The 24,475-nt window shown below is 43.3% G+C and overlaps 1 protein-coding gene, 1 long non-coding RNA gene and 1 pseudogene across 2 annotated transcripts; 2 read left to right on the forward strand and 1 right to left on the reverse strand.

Moving 5' to 3' along the window:
* Window positions 1-240: 240 nt before the first annotated feature.
* On the reverse strand, window positions 241-1,110 carry LOC118907100 (transmembrane epididymal protein 1A-like; annotated as a pseudogene).
* A 15,736-nt stretch (window positions 1,111-16,846) lies between these two features.
* On the forward strand, window positions 16,847-18,412 carry LOC130680307 (uncharacterized). Its single transcript, XR_008993335.1, has 3 exons — window positions 16,847-17,110; window positions 17,621-17,696; window positions 18,203-18,412. It is a non-coding gene; the product is annotated as an uncharacterized LOC130680307 (long non-coding RNA).
* Window positions 18,413-22,027: 3,615 nt separating this feature from the next.
* LOC118907080 (60S ribosomal protein L21-like) lies at window positions 22,028-22,620 on the forward strand. The gene has a single exon (XM_036875315.2). The coding sequence runs from the start codon at window positions 22,086-22,088 to the stop codon at window positions 22,566-22,568; it is 483 nt and encodes a 160-aa protein (XP_036731210.2). The 5' UTR covers window positions 22,028-22,085; the 3' UTR covers window positions 22,569-22,620.
* The last annotated feature ends 1,855 nt before the right edge of the window (window positions 22,621-24,475 follow it).

Raw genomic sequence — 24,475 nt, forward strand, 5'->3', positions numbered from 1 at the left:
ATAGGATAGTGAGACAGGAAAGACCCAGACCCAGAGAGAACAAAGGGAATGGATAGAAAGTACTCCCAGGAGCTGGAAGGTTTATTTAGGACCAGCGAAGATGACCCCTGTGAAGGAAAGCCACACTGGAGATCCCAGGATATTTTTGGGCTATGCACATGGTAGGTGCCCTCAAAACTCTCATTACCAAAGGCATAGCACAGCGGCAGATTCTATACCTAGACACTCCCATCCTGCAGCTCAGCTAGCTTCTGTCCTGAGCATCTCAAGTTCTTTGCTGCTATAGCCAGTGGGGCATGGCTGGTACTTGGCAGCTGGGCCCTCTTTCCAGGAGGAGAAGCGATGGTACCAGAGGCTGCAGAGGCCATAGACTGCGGCCAGCACAGCAGCCCCCAAGCCCAGGTGCCAGCAGAAGAAGATGGTGAGGAAGGCAAGGTCCATGGGGTTTTCTGCTCACCAGGGCTGCCCGGAGGGAGGAATGTACATGAGCACACCCAGCTGTAGCATCCAGTTGCTGAGCACCAGCCCCATCCAGGTCTTGAGCACCCAGAGTGAGGGCTGGTCAGGCACCCAGACCTCAATGGTGAGCACTAGGCCGACTAGGACGGTGGGCACTATGAACAGGGTGTGCACGCGGATTTCCAGAGCACTCTTGTTCTCGATGTGGGTCATCAGCAGCAGTGCCAGCACATAGAAGGCCAGGGCCTTGGCCGCTCACTCCAGCTTCACATTTTGCCACACCTGACATGTCTGGCTCACGATGTCCACCACGCCACTGAGCAAGAAGAACGCATACATGGTGGAGTGCTGCCAGTTGTCCTTGAACATGAATGACTGCCGAGGGTCTGCTCAGTCTATTATCTGCAGCTGGTTGGATCCCAGAGGATAGAAGAACTCGGGCATGATGCCAGTCATGGTGATGACCACCTTCACCACCCCTTCCACAGGTACCTGCTGCCACCACCTGTGTCCTCGCTTCTCCCTTGGTGGCAGAGGCGGTTTGTAGAACTTGCGTCCTCGTAGCAGGAGCAAGGACACGAGCACTGAGTAGTAGAGAGAGTAGAGGAGGAAGAACATCCCTGGTAGCAGGTGTCCCACAAGGGTGCCCATGGCCTCGATGTGTGTTGGGGCCCACAGAGTGAGAGCGGGCAGATGAGCAGCACCCTCACAGGTTCTCTTCACAAGCAAGAGTGGCTGCTTCTTGGCTGTGGTGTGGAGATCCTCCTGATGCAGCCCCACCCCTGCCTCCCACAGGGAAAGGCCTACAGTTGGGGAAGCATCTGAGCCACTCCCTGGGCAGGAGCTCATTTAGCTTGGCCTCCTTGTGTTCCTTACTTAAGTCTGGTAGGTTGGGATTTCATGCTCCATACCTCAGTGCAGGCACTGGTTTACCCTCTCTTCCTGCTCTCCCACCTTACGTAAACCTCCAACAGAGAGGGGAGGGAGGGAGTCAGGGTTTCTCCTTTAAATTCATCAACAACTCTATGAGAGAGTTACTATTCCACAAATTTAACAGGTGACACTAAGGTTCAGAGGGGTGAAGAGACATGCACAGGTGCTGCTGCCAGCACAGCAGAGCCAGGATGGGGACGGAGTTCTACTCATCTGTTCACAAAGTCTGGAGATCGTACATGACAAAATGACTGACTCTCAGTTCCAGTACTTGAAAGTCACAGCATTATGGGCAAGTTACTTTGTCTTCTTAAGCCTCAGTTTCCTGATACATAGAATGGGAATAATAATTAACTTAATAGGCTTGTTATAAGTATTAAACAGGTATATTTGTTGCAAGTATCAAGTAGAGTGTCTGATACATAGTAAATACTCAATAAATGGTAGTGATTATTAATAATTTTACTATTATTATTAGCATTCCTTGCTAAATTCTTATGATGCTGACATTGTTCAAGTATCTCTATGAATGATGCCAAAGCAGGAATCATTTAAAAAAAGTGAAAAACTTATAGCTTTAAAAATGTTGTTTTTTATTAATAGAAATTAAACATTACAATTCATTATTTATTATATATTAAAACAACTGTTAAAAAACAAATTTCAAGAGAAAAACAAACTGTAAAATTTTACTCCACATGTAACAAAGTGTTAGTCTTCTTATGATATAAAGAGTTTTTACAAATAGAAAAGTTCAAACTGAATATCCCAGTAGAAAAGTGGGCAAAGGACATAAAGTGACCTTTCTCATCCAAGAAAAACTCTAAGTGCCTAATAAATCTATAGCATTCAAGATAATAAATCTTACTTAGTAAGCAAATGAATAATAGTAAAATCAACATGATACCTGTTATTGACTGAAAGTTTGTCTCACCCCAAAATCCATATGTTGACACTCTAACCCCCAAGGTGATGGCATTTGAAGGTGAGGCCTTTGGGAGATAATTAGGTTTAGATGAGGTCATGAGGTGGGATCCTCATGATAGAATTAGTGCCTTTATATAAAAAGGAAGAGAGAGATCTCTCAGAAGAATGTGTATTCTGTTTTGGGTAAAGTGTTCCATATATGTTTGATCTAGTTGGTATACTGTGTTGTTCAAGTCCTCTATTTCCTTACTTATCCCTGGTATGGTGGTTTTCTCCATGTGCATGCACACAGGGAAAGGCCGTATCAGCATACAGGGAGCAGGTGGCTGTCTGCAAGCCAGGAAAAGGGCTCTCATCAGAACCCACCATGATGCACCCTGATTTCAGACTTCCATCCTATAAGACTGCAAGAAATAAATATCTGTTGTTTAAACCACCCAGGTATGGCATTTTATTAGAGCAGACTAAGGTGACTAAGATAGAACTTTAGTACCATGAAGTGAGAGATGGTGACTATAACAAATATCTAAAAATGTGGAAGTGGCTTTGGAATTGGGGAATGGGTATAAGCTTGGAGAGTTTTGAGGTACATGTAAGGAAAAGCCAAGATTGCTGTGAAAGGACTGTTAAAGGTGGTTCAGGTGAGGACTTAGAAAGAAAAGAGAGCTATAGACAACACTTCCATCTTGTTGATAGATGGAACAACATCATCTATTTTCTTGTTGATAAATATTTGGAAAATTCTCAGCTTGTGCACATTGCAAAAAATGAGAAAGCTTGTTCTAAAGAGAACACTAAGGGGGTGTCCAAACAACCCTTTGATAAGGAGATCAGTGGAGGTGTGAATCACAGACCTAATCAGCCACACCATCAGAAACACTGCCAGTTTAAAGTATCTACTAAAATTTCCATTTTGTTCATACATTGCTCATTGTTCATGCATTGTTTTAAGGCAGAGCCACATCTTCCTTTAGTTCTTTGAGCATTGTTAGGACAATTGTTTTAAAGTATTTGTCTGGTAAGTCCACCATCTTGTCTTTCTCATGGCCAGTTGATATTTTTTCCTTTGAAGCGCCATACTTTCTGATTTCTTTGTATGCCTTGTGATTTTTGTTGTTGAATATCAGACATTTCAATCTTATGAAGTGGCAACTCTAGAAATCAGAATTTCTTCCCCAGAGTTACCTGTTTTTGGTCCTTTTTTAAAAAAAATTTTTTATTGTTGTAATGTGTCTTTGTACCAGGTATCAGCCTGAGGTGTAAAACCTAAGACCTTGTCTGAGCCTATCCCTTTCTCTGGGCATGCACAGTGACTTTCTAAATTCCCCTGTCTACATGTTTGCTTTTGAATGTCCTAGTCCTTAAATGTCTGGCTCCCAAAAGGGGAAAGAGGGAATAAAACAAGTTCTGTTTTTCTAAGTCTCCTTGAAGCTGCCTCAGCTTGTGTGGGTTGCAACAGTAGTAGCTTGCCTCTTGTCTGCACCTCTGTGATCAGCAATTAGAACCTATTTGGAGAAGAAGTGTTTATTGTCCAGTCTGCCTCCCTCAAGTTGCTTAATGAATACTGGTATGGCTACCGCCATGCAACTGGGGTGGTGGGGGATGGGAAGCCACTACTGTACTAGCTTTAAGTTAACATATAATTGGAATTTACTGTCCAAGCTTTACCCTGGAAGCTGCAAGCCTTCAAATAGACTCCAAAATTCCAAAACAGTTACATCAGACAGATTCTGCCAGTATAATTGTTGCCTAGATGGGGAGAGATTCCTGGTACTTCCTACTGACCATCTTCTCTGATGTCACTCTTCAGTCATTCTTTACTTGCATTCGTTTGCGTGTGTGTGTTTGTGTGTGTGTGTGAGTGTGTAGTTCTATGCAATTTTATCTCCTGTATAACCACCACCACTTTCACTGTCATGTCTTAAAATTCTTTCAATTCTCTGTCTTTTAGCCAGTTTCATTGTCAAAGATGTGGACTGTCTATCACATTTTGGTCCATATATTTATGAAATCATGTCAGTAAAACCTAGAGAGCAAGAAAGAGTAGGTAACCCAGAAATCTCGGTGGGACACATGTTCTATAGAGGGTAGGAGGTAAAATGAACATGGAGGCGTGTGCCAGCACACCAGAAGTTTTAGAAGTCTAAAGGTCTGTGGCAGGATATTCTTTCCAAAGGGAAACACAAATTGCTCCATGTGCATGCACACAGGGAAAGTGCCTTATACTCCCACCACTAAGGGCTCTTGCTATTTTGGAGACAACATACACATCTAAGTATGCTGCTCAGGTCCTCTTACAGGGTTTACCAGGCAGCTTTTAGGTAGAGGCCAGTGTAAGGGAAGAATTCCTAACTGGCACTGGTTGCAGTGCAAGCAGCTCTATCATTGTGTAGTGGGGCTAGTGGTGGCAAATTTCATGTCAATTCCAGATAGGAGAATTAAAGTGAGGACTCCAAAATTTTGGAGTAAAACCATGACCATGTTGGTAAGTGACCATCCTCATTTTGAGAAATTGCTCTTGGCTTGCTATTGGGCCCTTCTGGAAACTGAACACTTTCTGCTTTGTACACCAGGGAACCATGCTCTCTGGGTGTTTTTAGGCATGCATATCAGGGTTCAGTTATCAAATAGATATGGTACAGTGAGGCTAGTTTCCATGTCTTGAAAGCACAAATAAGCAGCAGAACATGATGCTCACATTTCTAGCAGACTTCCTCTTCCTGCTTCCCCCTCAGCTAACACCTAGGGCCATGTACAGAGTCCCAGATGACCACTTGGCTAAGGGGAAGTAGTCCAGCTTGGTTTCAGATGGTTCTACCAGGAATGCACTGAACTGCACTATGGTCTCACTCCAGGATGGCCCTGGGGAATGGCAAAGAAAGGAAACACTTTCAGGAGGCAGAACTTTGAACAGCATATTTTAAACTTTTTATTCTCTATTTTTTCTGGAAAGGCTCAAGTACCCCTGAATCATGGGTAATGGTTAAAATCTGGTCACCTGATTGGTGACCTAGAAGAATTAAGATGAGAAGATTTATGACAAAAAAGCTTGGGGAAGAATTTGTGGCTAGAACTCTCGGAATGGGCCCAGAATATTTGTATCTCATGTGAATGCTCAGCAAAATATTCCCATGGTGGAGGTTTTCAGGAACCAGAGACCAGAACAACACACTTGGATGTCATTCTGCTCCCTTCCCAGCCACTTCAGTACATGCACAAGTCGCTCATGAACAGTGTGGCCCTGCTGGCTGGGGTGGAGTCTATCTGTGGCCCTAACACAGACTTCCCGTCACGAGGATGATGTAATTTTTCCATTTCTCCATGTCAGCAAAAAGTGGTAAAGAATGATAAATGGTAAGCTAAAAAATTATGAAGGCCACTGCAATAGTAAATGACTATCTACAATATTTTTTCCCAGCCTTCTGGGTTCTTGGATTCAGAAGTTTTAGTACCAAAGGGAAGAATAAGCCCACCAAGGGACACCTGGATGATTTCATTGAACTGAAAGCTGGGGCTGACACATGAATATTTCAGGCTTCTCAAGGCACAAAGCAAATAGGTGAACAAGAGAGATATGGTATTGGTTGTGACAAGTGGTTCTGATTAACACAGAGACATAGAATTGTTGCTACATGAGGTGGTGGGGAGGATAGGGTGTAGATGAAACACAGGTGCTTCATCAGGTTGCTTTCTTAGGCTACCTGTCCAGTGGGAGTTAAAGGAAGATATTCCCACAGTCCTATGCAGGAAGTTCTCTCTGAGTTATTTATTCATTCAACAATGGATACTACTAATTCCAGACACTATTCTAGGCCTCAAGGATACAGCAATGAAAAAGAGACAAGAAACAAATAAATACCCAAGTAGACAAGAAAAATGGTAAAAGATGATAAACGATAAGCTCTCCCCTCTCAAAAAAAAAAAAGGCTATTGCAATAGTGAGTGACTACTCAGATTGAGCCATCAAAGAATTAACAGTTAAACCAAGGTCAAATTGGCACTAGGATCCAACTATGCAATTTCTGACTGAGTGTCTGGGACCCTCTATCACATAGAGACCACAGGGAAGGATGAATGTAAGCAAAGACCCTGGTAAAAGCATCTCCCCACAATCTATGCTACTTACAGTCTGTCCGGTGATGTCCTTTTTCTCCTATCCAGTATCAGAGTTTGTTTTTGACCATCAAGAACCTTGTTGGGGGCACTCCAGATAGTAAGGCCATGGGTACTTTGTCTTTCCTTATCTATCTTTTTCTGCATATTACATTAAAAAGCAGGTGTTATTTTTGTAGCCAGAAACTATCTGAAAACAAAATTAATTTGCAATTACTTAATGCATGGAGAAAAAGCTTGGATATGAGGACATCAAAATATGGCAATTTCTAGATGGTAGTTTTACGGGAAATTTTAATTTGTCTATTTTTTTTATTGTCAAATATTCTGAGGCTTTAATAATTTAATTTTTTAAAATTAAGGTGTCATTGATATACAATCTTATGAAGGTTTCACATGAGCAACATTGTGGTTTCAACATTCATCCAAATTATCAAGTCCCCTCAGTGCACCCTATTGGAGTCACTGTCCATCAGCGTAGTAAGATGCTGTAGAGTCACTACTTGTCTTCTCCATGCTGTGCTGCCTTCCCTGTGACCTACCTGTATTATGTGTGCTAATTATAATGCCCCTTGATCCCCTTCTTCCTCCCTGCCCACCCACCCTCTCCAACCCCTTCCCTTTGGTAACTGCTAGTCCCTTCTTGGAGTCTGAAGTCTGCTGCTGTTTTGTTCCTTCAGTTTTGCTTTGTTGTTATACTCCACAAATGAATGAAATCATATGGTACTTATCTTTCTCCACCTGGCTTATTTCACTGAGCATAATACCCTCTAGCTCCATCCATGTTGTTGCAAATGGTAGGATTCATTTTCTTCTTATGGCTGAATAATATTCCATTGTGTTTATGAACCACATCTTCTTTATCCATTCATCTACTGATAGAGAGACTTTAGTAATTTAATTTTATAATAAAATTATTAACACAAAAAAACTTTGTAAGCACTCTCCTCAGTCATCAAAATATTTCTTAATATATGTATACTTACATGTGCAATTATTCATATAGATAAATATATAATACTGACATCTTTTAAAGACTGAAAAGCACAAAGGCAAGTAAAAAGAGTAATAAAACATTAACAAATGCCAGTGCAGAATGAAGAAGTGTTAACATGTTGTCATGTTTGTTTCCAGGGTTTAAAAAAATAGACATTCAAATCCTGCCAATCCCATTCCTCCCTCCAAAATGGGAACTGATATCATGAGATTGGAGTGAATCCTCCCTGTCATTGTTATTTTGTATACATTTGCATCTATCTTTCTCTGTCTCTCTGTCCCTCTGTAATCTATCTTATCGTTTTCTCTATATTTCTAGCTCTGCAGAAATAAGCAACAGAAGGGGCTTTTCCTTGAGTAAGGCACTGGTCTCGCCTCAATTAGAACCCATGTAAGTGATGTTCCTTTGTAATGAAGTCAGTGCCGTTAAATACAAAAGGGGATTCAAGAATCATGCAAAAATACAGTTAATGCGAACCATATGTCAGAGTGGCCCTGTTCCAATGCACTGGGCAAGTGCACAGATGTGTTGGTCCTAATTCCTCTACACGCAAAATGTATCCTATCCACAGGGTAACTAAGCTACACAGGACTAATCTTTTATCACCCCCCTCCCCCCGCCCCTGCCAAAAGTGACCACGAGTCCCTGGGTGTGTCTGTCTGTCCTCACCTCCCAAACCAACTTTTACTTATCATACACTCTCTTTGTCCTCTGGGCTTTCAAAAGGAGACAGTGTCTGCTAATTATTACTTGGGCTTGTTGACAGACAGATGAATCCTAGCAGACGAGTTCCAGTCACTGTGATGGCTCAATCAGTCATTTTAAGCTCCTCATCTCCAGGTGAAGAGGGAAAGTCCTTGCTTTACCTGGGGCTAAAGGAATGTGGGGCATCAGCCAGCAGGTACTGGGATGTGTTTGCTATGGGGAGGGAGTCATGAGAGCAAATCTGATTTAGACCTTCTAACCCAGTGGTTTACAAGGTTGCCCATCAGCATCACCAGGAGGCTTCTTAAATGCTTGGGGCCCACCCCCAGAAGGTCTGGGGTTGGGCTTGGGCCTTCATCTGTTTAAAAGGACAAATATTCTACGATTCCACTTGTATGAGGTATCTAGAGTAGTTAAATTCAGAGCTAGAAAACTAAGTGGTGGTTGCCAGGGGCTGGGGGAGGGGCACGGGATATTAGTGTCTAACAGGTGCAGAGTCTCCTTTAGGGAAGATGAAAGAGTTCTGGAGAGAGATGGGGGTGACGGTTATTCAACAGTGTGAATGGACTTAATGCCACTGAACTGTTTACCTAAAAATGGTTAAAATGCTGAATTTTATGTTATGTATGTTTTTTTTTACTTTTTTTGTTGCTATTATTAATGTATAATTACATGAGCAATATTATGGTTACTAGACTCCCCCATTATCAAGTCCCCACCACATACCCCATTACAGTCACTGTCCATCAGCTTACTAAGATGCTATAGAATAACTACTTGTCTTCTCTGTGTTGTACAGCCCTCCCCATATCTGCCCCCTCCCCACTACATTATGTGTGCTAATCATAATACCCCGTTTTCCCCCTTATCCCTCCCTTCCCACCCACTTCCCCAGTTCCCTTCCCTTTGGTGACTATTAGTCCATTCTTGGGTTCTGTGAGTCTGCTGCTGTTTACTCCTTCAGTTTTTTCTTTGTTCTTATATTCCACAGATGAGTGAAGTCATTTGATACTTGTCTTTCTCCACCTGGCTTATTTCACTGAGCATAATACCCTCTAGCTCCATCCATGTTTTTGCAAATGGTAGGATTTGTTTTCTTCTTATGGCTGAATAATATTCCATTGTGTATATGTACCACATCGTCTTTATCCATTCATCTACTGATGGACACTTAGGTTGCTTCCATTTCTTGGCTGTTGTAAATAATGCTGTGATAAACATAGGGGTGCAAATGTCTTTTTCAAACTGGGCTGCTGCATTCTTAGGGTAAATTCCAAAGAGTGGAATTCCTGGGTCAAATGATATTTCTATTTTGAGTTTTTTGAGGAACTTTCATACTGCTTTCCACAATGGTTGAACTAATTTACATTCCCACCAGCAGTGTAGGAGGGTTCCCCTTTCTCCACAACCTCGCCAACATTTGTTGTTGTTTGTCTTTTGGATGATGGCCATCCTAACTGGTGTGAGGTGATATCTCATTGTGGTTTTAATTTACATTTCTCTGATTAGTGATGTGGAGCATCTTTTCATGTGCCACTGGCCATCTGAATTTCTTCTATGTTATGTATGTTTTACCACACACACACGCACACACACACACAAAGTGAAAAAGAAACTATTCCCTGGTGACTGTAATTTGTAGTCAGGCTAAGAACCACCTTATGCTATGTGGGGCTCCGTTGGAAGGGTGGGCCTGCCCTCTTGCTTGAGTGGACTCCCTACTCCTCAGGAGGCTCAGCAGGGCTCCATTCCAGTTTCAATTATTGCTGCTACCAGGGGGCAAGAGGTTTCACTTTTCCTTTGAGATTTGGTCTGTCCCCTGCCCGAGGCCTGTCCTGCAGCATTTCTGTATCCAGTAGTAACATGTCTGGGTATGTGGCTGAATGGCATCCTCTACCAGCAGGGGTTTTATTCTCTGGTGTCTTCTGATACCTGCGACTGGAGCCTCCTCCTTCTGTCCCCTCTCTTTTTCCAGGATTAGGCATGTTCAGTTTGACTGATGCAGGTTTAAATCACACAGGAATAACCAGTCAGTTGATGTCAACTAGGGATGACATGCGTCCATGGCAATGACGAGTTCTTTGCATCTTCTTGAATCTAGCTTGTAATTCAGGTATTAGCAAGGGCACTATATCTTTTGAAAATGTGTATGAAGTTGATGGCCCTGCCCCACCCTTTGGGGGTGCGGGAGAGTCCAGTTTCCAGGGCCAGGTTTTTTGGACAGGGCTGGGGTTTCCCTCCCATCTGAGTGAATGTGCTCTAGCAGTGTTCTCACTTGCAAACATGTTCTGCAGCAGTGTGCTTTGCTCTATTTTTGCATTGAGCCAGAGGGGACACTCAGCCCCTTTTCACTGATTCCCACCTCCACTCTTTGGAAAACAAAACAAAAATACTTACAAAGATATTTATTTGTGCAGCAGGCTTTATTACATGTGTGAGGAGGATGATCGGGGAGTATATCATCCCAAAGCAAAATTCTCAGTATTGGGTATTATATATTTCTGTTCTTAAAAGTCCTTCAGTAATATCACATAATTCTATTCAAATAAAGTCCCCAACCTGGCAAAACTAGCCTAAGATGTTAGAAGTCAGGAGAGTGGTTAGCATCAGGAGGAGTGGCTGGGAGGAATTGTGAGGGGGCTCCTGGGGATTCTAGAGAAATTCTATTTCTTGATGAGATGCTGGTTACCCAAATGATTTTTGGGAAAAGCTATTGAGCTGTACACTTGTGATTTGGGTATTTTTCTGTATTTATGTTATGTTTCAATAAAAACATCATATTAAAATATAAAGAACAAAGAAGAGCCCGCCAGCAACATCCTGTCCAGGCATGCTGCTCTTATCTCTCTCTCTCCATCCAGACTCTTCCTGCAGATCAGCACAAGAATTCTCCCACCTACCTGGCATCTGCGCCCCAGAGGTCAGTTTTGGGTTTTGAACTAATAGCGTTTTCAGAAGGACCAAGATAAAAGCAGACACAGGGGCCTGTTGTCAATGGTGAGCCTGTGCAGAGATGACCCTTCTCACACCCTTCTTCCTAAACCTTTTTGAAGCAATCACACCTGGGGTACTGGGGAAGACTCATCCAGGTGCCCACTCCCCATGGGCCCATCTTATTCCCTCCACTCCTGCACATCAGCCCTTCCTCTGGAAACCCTTGTTGGTCAGAAGAGAGACTCAGTCTCTGCTGCTGACCTTACAGAGAGGTCAGCACCTCCCCACAATGAGACGTCGGAATGACACACTCTGAAGTCGTCCAGGAGCTAAACCGCCTCTGGAAAACAGGAAGATGGCTTATGCGATAGATAGGAAGTCAAACTGTGGCTCTCAGGACATGTCAGTCTGCCCACCAGTGGGCCTCCTCAAAGGACGTCCCATGCTTCCACACATCCTGGGTTTCTTGAGCTCCATTGCTGGGGCCTGTGAGCATAGTGGTACTGATGCTGGGGTTCTTGTTCATGGAGCCAAAGAATGAACTTCGCAAACACTCAAGGTAGGAGAGCACGGTAGAGGCTTTTATTTAGACATAAAATGAGAGGACAGAGCTCCTGGCTCTGGTAGTACTGGCAAGAGGGGACAAGAGAGTCCAGGGTGGTGCATTGTCTAGGGGATTTATAGTTGGTTGAATATTTTCAGAAATGTGGGTAAAGGGCTCGGGGTGCAGACTTGTACCACCTACCCTGCCCCCAAGGTGGGCTGGGTTGTTGTCTGTTTGCTAGGGCTGTTTACAGTGAAGTCATGGGTTATGCTGAGATACCCTTCTTTATTTGCAAAAGACTCAAACCTTCCAGGCCAAGTTGCTCCTGGCCTTTTGAGCTTTAACTGATCTCACTGAAGATGTCTTTATTCCTAGTCTGATATCTTTACCCTAGAGAATTAGTGTGACTTTGCATAATGCTTAACACAGAGTTTCGATAGGGACTTCTTTGCACATTGTTACATTATTCTGACTGTAATTATCTTGCTCTGCTTTTTCTCTGGAGGCCCTCACCCTACTCTGCCTAAACCCACAGTCCCTGTCTCAGTACCTGGTACTGGCCTTTCATTAGAAGGAGCAAGGTGCCAGGCTGCAGATGGTGCCAGCACATAAGCACATAATGCTGAGTGGCAGCAGAAGATGATGAGGAAGTCCAGGATCTCCAGTGGGTGGGGACACATCATCACACATGGCTGCAGTGGCTGCACAGCCAATCGACTGGCCGTCCATGCCTTGAAAACCTGTATCAAAGGCCAAGTCCTTGGCTGCCCAGCTTCATGTGCTGGCATGCTAGTCACATGTGGTTCATTAGGGCTGCTGCATGTTCAGCAGGAAAAGTGACAAACCCAGTGACCTGCTACCCTGGCCTCTGGAGTAGGACCAGTTCCTCAAGCTCTTCCCTGTCCCCATCACCATCTTTTATCCTTGGAGGACAGAAAAACTTGGCAAGGGTGCTATGAAGGAGGCAACTACTTCCCTGACCTCTCCTACAGGTACCTGCTGCCTCCACCCCTGTCCTCATGCCCCCTGGTAGGACACAGCCCAGGACTCTGCACAGGGAATGCCTGCCCCTTTTATACTGCCTAACAGTGGCTGAACAGGTAAACTCACGGCGGGCAGAAGGAGGTGCCTCAGTACTATCACATGGTTCCCTGTGCTTTCGCTGACACCTCTGTTCTGTCCAGGAGGTAAACTAATGCACAAGAATGGCACCTGCATGACAAGTATGTTCATTATTGTGATCATAGTATCAGTACCCCAGGTTTCACTAGCCTGGGATTACAAGTCCAGTCCAATTAAGAAGAGTGCCCACATTTTAATGGCTCTTAGGCCCCACCTGACCACAGACGGTCTTAGGATCTTGCAGCTTCCCTTCAGCTCCTGTGCTGAGGGAGCCTGGAACCTCACTGCCCTGGAGTGGGTCCTGGCTGCTGCTCTGTCAGCACGCTGCTGGCCGCTGCCAACATACTGCCCACACTGCCTGCTGGGCTCTGATCCCACAGCTGCTGTCCTCAGCAGCCCCCAGAGAAGTGGCAGCCTCACCTCCCTGCCCTCTCCTGGCCCATAGTGTTGCCAATACTGGGGGGTCCTCTCCTGCTGCTGGCTGAGCTGGATCCCTGGGGCTGGGGCTGCACAATGTCCTCGACAGCTAGGAGGGCCCTGGTCATGCTTGGTTTAGGTCTCTGCCAGTTCTCCCAGGAAACGATGCTTGTGCAAGTGAGGTGGAAATAGCTCTTTTTCCACTGGAGATAGAGGCCCACAGGAAGATTCTCTGAACTCTGTGGGGCTCTATCCTTCTGCAAGACCACTGTCCTAGGTCTATCTTCTTGAAGCATATACCTGCGGCTATGGTAGGCTGGGTTGGGGTCAAATTGAGGACCAGCCCCACAGTTCTTCTGAAACCACTAAGTCACTAGGACTCCCTGGGTTTGCAGTATGAGTTGCCTTCCTCCTTTGCAGCAAATATTCTTTTTGGTGCCACATTGTTCTTTCTTACAATGGCTCTCATCAGGGACTCCTGGGATATTGGCTATCTCTGAATCCTATTAACAAAGTTCAAGTTCTTGTTTCTCCACACACAGCTCAGGCACACACAGTTCAGGGGACACACATGGGTCCAGCTAAGGAAGAGCTTATCCAGGAAGACATCTGAACCCCCTTCCTCTATTTAAGGAATTCCCCAAAGAAAGGGCATGTAGGTGGCAGAACTCAGCTTCCCGCAAGGAGCTGGAAATGCCAGGCTCGTCCTTAGTGGCCTCCCTTGAAATGGGCTCACACACACATCAGCCTTGGACTCTGCCTTGGCTCTTAGCCCTCCAAACAGTCCCTTTAATAACCCCCTTTTCTGCTTCCAGAGGTTGTTTTTATGATTTGCAACCAAGAAGCTTGCCTGAGTTGAGGATGTTCCATCTCTACCTGACCCCAGCTCCACCCTGTTAAATAATGATAAATTTGATTGTCTCTCTTCCTTCTTTCCTACCCTCCCCCTTCTATCTCCCTTTCCTGCTGATCAACAAGGAAAAAAAGAGCAATTTAACAGAAAAACATGGGCAGGCAAATGACAGAAGAGAAACACAAGAAGCTAGTAAGGACATGACAAGATGCTCAAAATCTCTAATAGTCAGACATGCAGACTCAACCCTCTGTGAGATCACTTGGCACCTATTAGACTGTCAACCATTGAAAAGCCAATAATGCTAAGTTGAAGGGAATTTGGTGACAGAAGTCAATCATGTATCACTGATGGAGGTATAGTCAGTGAAGCTATTCTGGAAAGGAGTCTGATTCTACTTGGCCAAGTTGAGTCCTATATATGCACACCCTATGACCTAGTAATCCTGCTTCTGGATAAACATTGCAGGGAAATCCTCATACAAACACATAAGGGAGCATTTATAAAGATGTTCATCACAGCATGTTTCTGCAGTGGCCAGGAGTGGAAGGCACCGTGAGCATCTATTGCCAGGAGAGTGCAGCAAGCGCATGTGAGGGACTGTTACAGAGAGGTTAACATCACACAGCAAGGTGGCGGGATGTTAAAAACACAGAGGAGAGGAAATACAATAAATTATATTGCATAATACCTTTCACATAACCTTTTAAAATGTATGCACATAAGTCAACAATGCCCATTTTGCAGGAACACAGTTAAAATAAAGATGACTACTAGCATAGTAAAATAATGACCTGCAGGGAGAGGGGAATGAGAGTAGGTAATAGGGACAAAAGAGGGTAAGATAATTAATAACATAACTAAAGGACTGTGAAGACCACAAATAATAATACAGCATGAACTGAGCAATATGATGGTCAGGGCTTTTCAACCAAGGCAAACAAATGAGACAAAGGCAGTCACCACCACAAAATGGAAGACATGCTGTGTACAGAAAATCTTGATTATACAAGATAGAGTGTGATATGGGCTCTGCATAAGGCACTGAGAAAGGGCCCAAGAGCCACAGCAGGGGTTAGGGGAGGCCTATGTTAGGAGAGTCAGCACAGGCCTCATGGAGAAGGCATCACACCTGAGTTAATGTTACCTTCCTAAGAACAGGCCTCTTTCCCAGGTGGTGCACCCAGAGAGGTCTGTTCACATCATAGAAGAACATGTCCACTTACAGAGACCTTGGGCTCAAATCCACAATGGGTTACCACCCTGGAAGACCAGCACTCTCCCCAGCCATGTAGACATGTCCTGATGGCTGGTCAGGAGACAGGAAGATGACCTCCTGGCCAGGTCCTGAGCCTTCCAGTGGAGCCAGGGACACAGGCCAGGCCACATCCAATGGCTAGTTGTAAATTGCTTTCTGTATTATAAGGCCCTCCTGTTACCCCCATGTAAAGCTCAACTACGGATGAATAAAAGGAAGAATCTAAGTTCAGTAGGAAATAAGTGGTACCAGGGGCACCAGTGGTTCCTCAGTATCTGCCCTCAGTGATGCTAGACTAAGGGATGAACCACCCTCCTTCTAAGGGGGCTACAGAAATCAGAGGATACCTTAAATCATCTTAATAACATTGAAAGCCAAACAAAAAAAGAGCAATTAATAGAGTAGAACAGGGAGGGTAAGGGCCTAAGTGGCCAAGCCTTTACTCCTTACCTGAAATACGGTCACTCACTGGGAGCAGACAGCCAACAGGCCTAGCTCCTTGGGTGAGCAGGAGGGTGATATTGCATACTGTAGTGTCCTGAAGACTCTTAGCGGGTAAGAGTCACCCGCTACCTCACCATGCTGGCATTTTTATCCTGGGGCTGCCTGCCAATCCTCAGAATCTGGAACGTAGAGCTAAAGGGACAGACTTGGCATTCATTGTCCACCAACATGGACACTTAGTTTAAGCCCACCCTGTGCTCTGGGCACCGACCCCAAGGGGTTGCAGCCAGAAATGGGTGCAGACCAACTCTGTGGTCGTCTAGAATATTCTCAAGCCCATTTCTGGACTGATATTGGCAGAAGGAGATAAAAGCAGAATATAAAGTTTTATGTAAGGATATGGACATTTTGAAAGCAATATTGCAGATTTTTAAAAGAACCAATTAGATAATACAGAACTGACACCTACAATAATCCAATTAAGAACTCAATAGAAAACAAGCTTAATAACAGATAATGGAAAGGAAGGTAAGTCAGAAAAACCATCCAGAACAATGTCCAGAGAGGCATGAAGATGGAAAAGAATAAATGAGATAGAAGATGCAGTGAGAAAATGCAAGATGTGTGGATTACTGGAGTTCAGACAGAGGGGAGGGGAGAGAGAATGGAGCAGAGGCAATATATGAAGAGAAAATGGTTGAAAAATTTCCAGGATTGATGAAATAAACCAATCTGCTGATTAAAAATGCCAAATGGGAGATACCCACAGGAAATAGGAATCTCAAATTGGTTAAGCCAACAATTTTCTCCTGGAAAGTTCCTCTTTCATGACAACATGTGAAAGTACTTGAGGGAGCTGGTGGATTTCCTTACAGAGGGTTTTTTGTTTGTTTTTGAAGATGGGAGAAATTTGGCCCAGTTTATAAGCCGAGGGAAGGAACCAGTTGAGAGTGAGTGGTTGAAAACACAGGAGAGAAAGGTGATAATGCGTGAAGTTTTTAGAGGGAACAGAGCCCCATACCATGAATAATTATAATAGCTACCATTTATGGAGCAATACACACCAGAGTCTGTTTCAGGAACTTGTCACACATCAATACTAATTCTTAAAGTCCTTAATTATTATTTCTGTTCAGACATCACTGATATGTTAATTGATGCTCACAAAATTTAGAGGAAAAAATATTGTATAGCTCATAACACTAGGATCCAATCAGAGGTCACTTATGCCACAGCCCATGTTTTTTCTACTTTACCAGGCTGTCCTCTGAGCCCCAGTGGGCCTCTGACTTTGGACTGAAGAGGACAGGATGGTGGTGGAGGTGGAGATGTTTGGAGATTATAAAGAAAGGATTAGAAGTTGAAGTAGTTGGGACCTGAAGCTTGGTTATTCCCAGGAAAATGGTAAGAGATACTATCTGTGGTGTTTGAAGGACGTGGGAATTTAACAGAGAAGTAGCCACCAAGGAAGAGTCTAGTAGCGTGGAGGGAGAGAAAAGGAGCCAAGTTAGACAAAAGTGGGGGAGGAGACTAGAAGTCAAGAGTGCAGGGAGCGTCCATGCCAGACTCCAGGCTGGAGGAGTCAAGCAGAGGGCGGGAGCTGAGGCAGAGGGGGATGCTGTACACTGCCTTACTCAGGCAGGTGGCCGGACTGGGGTAAAAGGAGGGCTGTGAACCTGGTGCCCAAAACACCAAGGCCAGCATGTACAGGTGTTCCAGAGGCAGACCACCGACAGTCAGAAGTGGGGAGAAGCTTGAGGAGAAACAGAATATTTCATAGTCTCAAAGTAACTTCCCTCAAATATTTATTAATTATAAAGGGAAAATGATAACTTTACAGTGAAAAACCTAGCAGACCTCATTTTAACCAAGTGATCTGGAAATTTTGTATTAAAATGTTGCTTTTTTAAAAAGATGTAGTCAGACAAAGCTCCCAGATGCCTAGCAAGCAACAAGTGAATAAACAATGACTATTACTGTAGTCCTGGAGGTAATTATAACATCTCCAGTAACCTACAGCTCAAAGATCTTCTCACTCCAATCCCACCTCAGTGCAAAATGACTGCTAATGTGTCGCTGATTCCCAAAGGGTTAATGAGCTGTTCCTGGGTAGCATGTGGTTAACACATGTATATACGATGGGGGCAGGGAGAGGGGGCAATGGGCGGGTGTCTTTGTAATGAAGAGAGTGACTCTAACCGCGGGGATTTGGGCCTGATGGCAGGATGGGAACTGCTTTGGGGCTGGGAGGGGAGTTTTGGGTCTCCAACTGTAGTAGGTAGCCTGCTGTCCTCCACGTTACGCACACCTGCATGCTCTTGGCTTGACCTCTAACCGTGCTTCTGCGGATCTGGCCTCCTCCGCGGCCCCAGTCCCCCTCCTCGGGTCTCATCTCCAGATGGGTGTGTGTAGGCTGGGGGCGTGCCTGGGCTCCGCTTTCTCTCTGCCTGGGCTTTGGGGGTTTATGGGCTCCCTCACCTGCATCTCCCGCACCAGCACCGAACCAGTCTAAGTGTCCGCGGGACAAGCGCGAACTGGAAAACCGAACGTTCCGGGACCCGCTCTTCTGGGAAGCGCACCAATGCCCTCTAGTGGGTGAGCAACGAACTGGCGGAAGTCCCGCTCCTCTGACCCCTCCCAGGGCCTGACCTGCGTGTTCCTGTACTTCACATGCTGATTTTCCACTGACGCGGGGAGAGGGGGCGGAGGGGGCAGTGAGGACGGTGCAGTCGTCGAATAAGCCAGTCTGAGTCAGCCCAGACCCAGGAAGGCCCGGAGGCCTCCTCCTGCCTTCTTGTCCCCTTTGCTGGTCTCCACGCCTTTCAGGTCTTCATTCTCCATGAGGGAAAACAAGGCAGAAAAGACCCAGGCAGTTTCACACAGTCATGTGGAAACTTACTACTTCTGAGAAGGATTTGGAGTGATCACAAAGATTTATGAGAAAAGAAAGAGAAAAAAGGATGGGGGCGGTAATCAACAGGGGAGTAAAGTTAATACTTAAAATGACTCTTGAGACCTTGAATAGTTACTAGACCAGAAGACTAGAAACAGGATTTTATATATATCTCTATGTCTCTATCTACCTATCATCTATCTATCTATCATCTATCTATCTATCTATCTATCTATCTATCTATCTATCTATCTATCTATCATCTATCATCATCTATCATCTATCTAGTATCGACATAAGAAAAAAAGGCATGTTCTGTATCTAATAGATGCATGTTGCTCTGTGCAACAGGGAATAGTCTCACAAACATAATGCAGAGTGGAAGAAGCAAAGGATCACCCCACTCCCAAGTATTACATCATCCCATTTGAATAATGTTTACAAAAGACAAAACTAAGCTGTACTGTTTAGGGAGACCTACACAGTTTAGTCCAGAAATCAGGTATTGCAGAAATTAGAAATCCCTCCCATTCTTGGGGAGGGAGAAGGTTGTAATCTGCAAAGAGCAAGATGGAACCAGGGAAGGGCTTTTAGGTTGTTAGGGTGTTCATGATACTCTCTTTCTAAATATGTACATATAATTGACTTTGTTGTGTGTATATGGATTATAAAATCCCAATTTGCTGTATAGAGATATATACCATGTTTATCAATAGGATGGCTCAATATCATAAAGATGTCAACTTCACAAAATTTATAAGTTATCATTTTAGTCAAAATTCCAAAAAAGATTTTTATAGAACTGACAAGCTAATTAAACAAAATGTGTGTATTTCACTATAAAATCTATGTAAAATACTAGAAAAAAGAAAGAATTAAAAATTAAAAGCCTTGGAGTGGAGAAGTCTTTCTAAGTAAGAGATAAAACTCAGAAGCCAAAAAAGGGAAAAAAAATGGACATGTGTGAACACATAAAACAAAATTCTGCATGGAGAAACACCAAACACAAAATAAAAAAATAAGTGAAAATTGGAAAAATAATTGCAACTCGTATGTCAGATAAATAGTTAATTTCCTCAATATGTAATCAACACTTACAAATCAATGAAGAAAAACCCAATAGAAAAATGGGCATAGGGCAGAAAAAGATATATAAATGGCTGAAAGACAAAAGATGTTCCATTTCTCCTATAAATAAGGAAATGCAAATAAAAACTAAAAAGGAGATGTTTTTCATTAAGAAATTTGATACTTATGAGAATGCAAACAGGCATTCTCATGCATTTGTTGGACTTGTAAATCACTGCAATCTTTTTAGACAGCCATTTGGCCAAGTCTATCAAAATTACACATGCATTATCTCTGTCCATCCTATAGGTACTCCCTATTAAGTGTACAAAGCTATATATATATGTAAAGTTGTCGATTGCAATATTTGTTTTTGCAAAAAGCTGGAAACAACTTAATGTCTACAAACAGGTAACCAGAAAGTGAACTACTTTGTAGCTATTTCTTTAGTCAGATAGACTGAGTATTGACATGGAATGATTATAGATAAGTAGTTCAGTGAGAAAAGCAAGGTGCTAAACTATTGTGTATTTTATGCATTTTATTTCTCCATTTGTGTCAAAAAATGGATGGGATAGATTTGGAGAGAGCATAAATCATATATATAATTGTGGGAGATTAAAATATTACAAACACCTGTAAGCAGCAGATGTATTGTGGAAGGCTACTGGGAGCTTGAGAACCAGAGGTGAGCAGTGTACTTAATGAGTTTTTATAAATCTCTCCTATTCTTTCATCTCCCCACACAAATACACATATTTTCAATTCTTAAGTGCATTAAAAAAGTTATTCTGCCTTTTTCCTTCCTCCAAAGGTTCTATCAAATCTGAGGAAACTGATCATAGAGTAGACCATCTTCCCATGAGGCCAATTTGCATGTTAATTTAAATTCTTACATACTAGAAAGATGTATAGTTAAAACAAAAAATAAAGGTGCTTTTTTCAATTATCAAAGTGAATCCTAAAGTATCCAGGAATAAATCTAACAAAAGATGTCAGATGTATATGGAAAACATGTAAAACTTTACGGCAGGATTTTGAAGAATACCTAAATAAATGGAGATATGTGCCATGTTTATCAACAGGAAAACTCAGCATCATAAAGATGTCAATTTCCCAAAATAAATCTATAAAGTCATTGTTCAAATCAACCCCCCTCCACAAAGATTTTGTAAAACAAGCTGATTTTAAAATGTATAGGAAACTGTAAAGGACCTCCACTAGCCAAGACAGTCTTGAAAATATTTGGGAATACAAGCTCACCCAGAAGCCAAGACTTATTATCAAATTACAGTAATTAAGACTGCAGTATTGCTCAAGGACAAACAAATAGACCAATGGAACAAAATAGAGAGCACAGAAACAGACCAACACATTTTGGGAAATCCGATTTATGGCAAAGCTGACATTGCAGATGACTGGGATGAATGGTTCTAGGACAATTGTTATCCATATGAGAAAGAAGATCTCCCCATAACCACTTTCACAAAGAATCAAATGTGGGTGGATATAGGACAAAATAGAAAACAGCACATTTAAAAATTTTTAGAAGAAAACACAGGGAGACATGATCTTGGAATAAGAAAGGGTATTTTAATCAAGTCATCTGAAGCACAGACTATAAAGAAATAGAAAGGTTAGATTACATTAACAGATAAATTTTCTATGCCTTGAAAAACACCATAAGAAGTTATAAGGCAAGTCAAGGTGTGAATGATAATATTGGCACAACATCCATCGACAAAGAATTAATATCCAAAATATACAAAGAATTCTTAAACATCAACAAAAAATTTATAACAACAAATAGAAAACTCAGAAAAGGTTATGGATGGGAGTTTATAGAATAAAAATTACAAATAAACATTAAACATATGAATAGATACTTAATCTCTAACCTCATAGTAATCAATTGAAAATAGAAATTAAACCAAAAAGAAAGAATTCTGCAAGCCCATTAAGTCAGGAAAAAAAATGAACAAATCTGATAATAGGAAGTGATGAGGACTGGGAACACAATAACCCAGCTGTTGCTGGTATTATTACTTTGGAGATGGAGTTGGCAGTAACTAGTAATGTTGAAGCTGTATGTGCTTTGTAACACTGCAGACCAATCCTGGATGTGTACCCTATGGAAACTCACACACATTCACAGGAAGACATGGACTAAACTGTCCATTGCATTGTTTATAATCAGGAAAAAATGCAAACAGGCCAAGTTTTCATAAGTAAATGAATAAATAAATTTAATATTAACACAATAGTGTAATACACTGCAGTGAAAATAAAGTTTTATTTATTAAAAAAAATCCTAAAACATATGTAACATCATGTGCCAGGACCTGCTCTAAGTTCTTTATAAATATTAACTCATTTTTCTCTTTGGCTGGAACTGCCATCTTCCAGTAAATCACCAAAATGACCAACACAAAGGGAAAGAGGAGAGGCACCCACTATATGTTTTCTAGACCTTTTAGAAAACATGGAGTTGTTCCTTTGGCCACATACATGCGAATCTACAAGAAAGATGATACAGTAGACATCAAGGGAATGGGCACTGTTCAAAAAGGAATGCCCCGCAAATGTTACCATGGCAAAACTGGACGAGTCTACAATGTTACCCAGCATGCTGTTGGCATTGTTGTGAACAAACAAGTAAAGGGCAAGATCCTTGCAAAGAGAATTAATGTACTTATCGAGCACATTAAGCACTCTAAGAGCCAAGATAGCTTTCTGAAGCGTGTGAAGGAAAATGATCAGAAAAATAAGGAAGCCAAAGAGAAAGGAACTTGGGTTCAGCTGAAGCACCAGCCTGCTCCACCCAGAGAAGCACACTTTGTGAGAACAAATGGAAAGGAGCCTGAGCTGCTGGAACCCATTCCCTGTGAATTCATGGCTTGATGGGTATAAAACATAAATAAATAAAAGATCTCTGGACTGTAAAAAAAAAAAATATAGAGAGCCTCAGGGAAGATGGCGGCGTGAGTAGAGCAGCGGAAATCTCCTCCCAAAACCACATATATCTATGAAAATATAACAAAGACAACCCTTCCTAGAATAAAGACCAGAGGACACAGGACAATATCCAGACCACATCCACACCTGAGAGAACCCAGCGCCTCATGAAGGGGGTAAGATACAAGCCCCGGCCCGGCTGGAGCCGAGCGCCCATCCCCCCAGCTCCCGGCGGGAGAAGAGTAGGCAGAGCGGGAGGGAGACGGAGCCCAGGACTGCCGAACACCCAGCCCTCGCCATCCGGGCCAGAGCACAGACACAGTACATGCCCAGGGGGCCCTGGATGCTAGGAAAACAGGGCAGCAAGAACAGTGAGCGGGCACTGGAGGCCGGGCGCGGGAGGACATAAGAAAAGCGCGCAACCAATTTTTTTTTTTTCTTTTTGCTGCTCTGTTTTGGCGAGCGCTTTTTGGAAGTCTTAAAGGGATAGGGACCCCAATACTAGGGAAACAGCAAGAACAGTGAGCGGGCACTGGTGACCTGGCGCAGGAGGACACCAGAAAAGCGAGGGCCCATTTTTTTTTTTTTCCGTTTTGTTTTGGCAAGCGCTTTTTTTGGAAGTCTTAAAGGGATAGGGACCCCAATACTAGGGAAACAGGGCAGCAAGACCGGTGAGCAGAGGCCTGAGGCTGGCGCCGGAGAATAAAGAAAAACGAGCGGCCACCTTTTTTTTTAATTTAAAATTTTTTTTCTTTTTTTTTTTTTTTTGGTGGTCATTGTTTTGTTTTGGCGGGTGCTTTTTGGAAGTCTTAAAGGGGCAGGGCGGGACACTTAATCCAGAGGTAGGGAATCCGGGGATCTCTGGGCACCTGGGCTACAGGGAGCAGGGAGGCCCCTTACGGAGATAAATAGCCTCCCAGCTGCTCCCGCTCCAACGCGACTCCACCACTTTGGAGCAGCTGCCCGAGCCAGGCCACGGCCACAACAACAGCGGAGATAAACTCCATAGCAGCAGGGCAGGAAGCAGAAACCCTGTCTGCGCGCAGCTGCGCAGCACAAGCCACTAGAGGTCGCTGTTCTCCCAGGAGAGGAGGGCCACAAACCAACAAGAAAGGAAGTCCTTCCAGCCGTCACTCGTCCCAGCTCTGCAAACTATTCCTATCACCATGAAAAGGCAAAGCTACAGGCAGACAAAGATCACAGAGACAACACCAGAGAAGGAGACAGACCTAACCAGTCTTCCTGAAAAAGAATTCAAAATAAGAATCATAAACATGCTGACAGAGATGCAGAGAAATACGCAAGAGAAATGGGATGAAGTCCAGAGGGAGATCACAGATGCCAGAAAGGAGATCACAGAAATGAAACAAACTCTGGAAGGGTTTATAAGCAGAATGGATAGGATGCAAGAGGCCATTGATGGAATTGAAATCAGAGAACAGGAACGCATAGAAGCTGACATAGAGAGAGACAAAAGGATCTCCAGGAATGAAACAATATTAAGAGAACTGTGTGACCAATCCAAAAGGAACAATATCCGTATTATAGGGGTCCCAGAAGAAGAAGAGAGAGGAAAAGAGATGGAAAGTATCTTAGAAGAAATAATTGCTGAAAACTTCCCCAAACTGGGGGAGGAAATAATCGAACAGACCACGGAAATACACAGAACCCCCAACAGAAAGGATCCAAGGAGGACAACACCAAGACACATAATAATTAAAATGGCAAAGATCAAGGACAAGGAAAGAGTTTTAAAGGCAGCTAGAGAGAAAAAGGTCACCTATAAAGGAAAACCCATCAGGCTAACATCAGATTTCTCAACAGAAACCCTACAGGCCAGAAGAGAATGGCAT

The sequence above is a fragment of the Manis pentadactyla genome, chromosome 1, assembly GCF_030020395.1.
Source record: "Manis pentadactyla isolate mManPen7 chromosome 1, mManPen7.hap1, whole genome shotgun sequence".
Classification (NCBI taxonomy): domain Eukaryota; kingdom Metazoa; phylum Chordata; class Mammalia; order Pholidota; family Manidae; genus Manis; species Manis pentadactyla.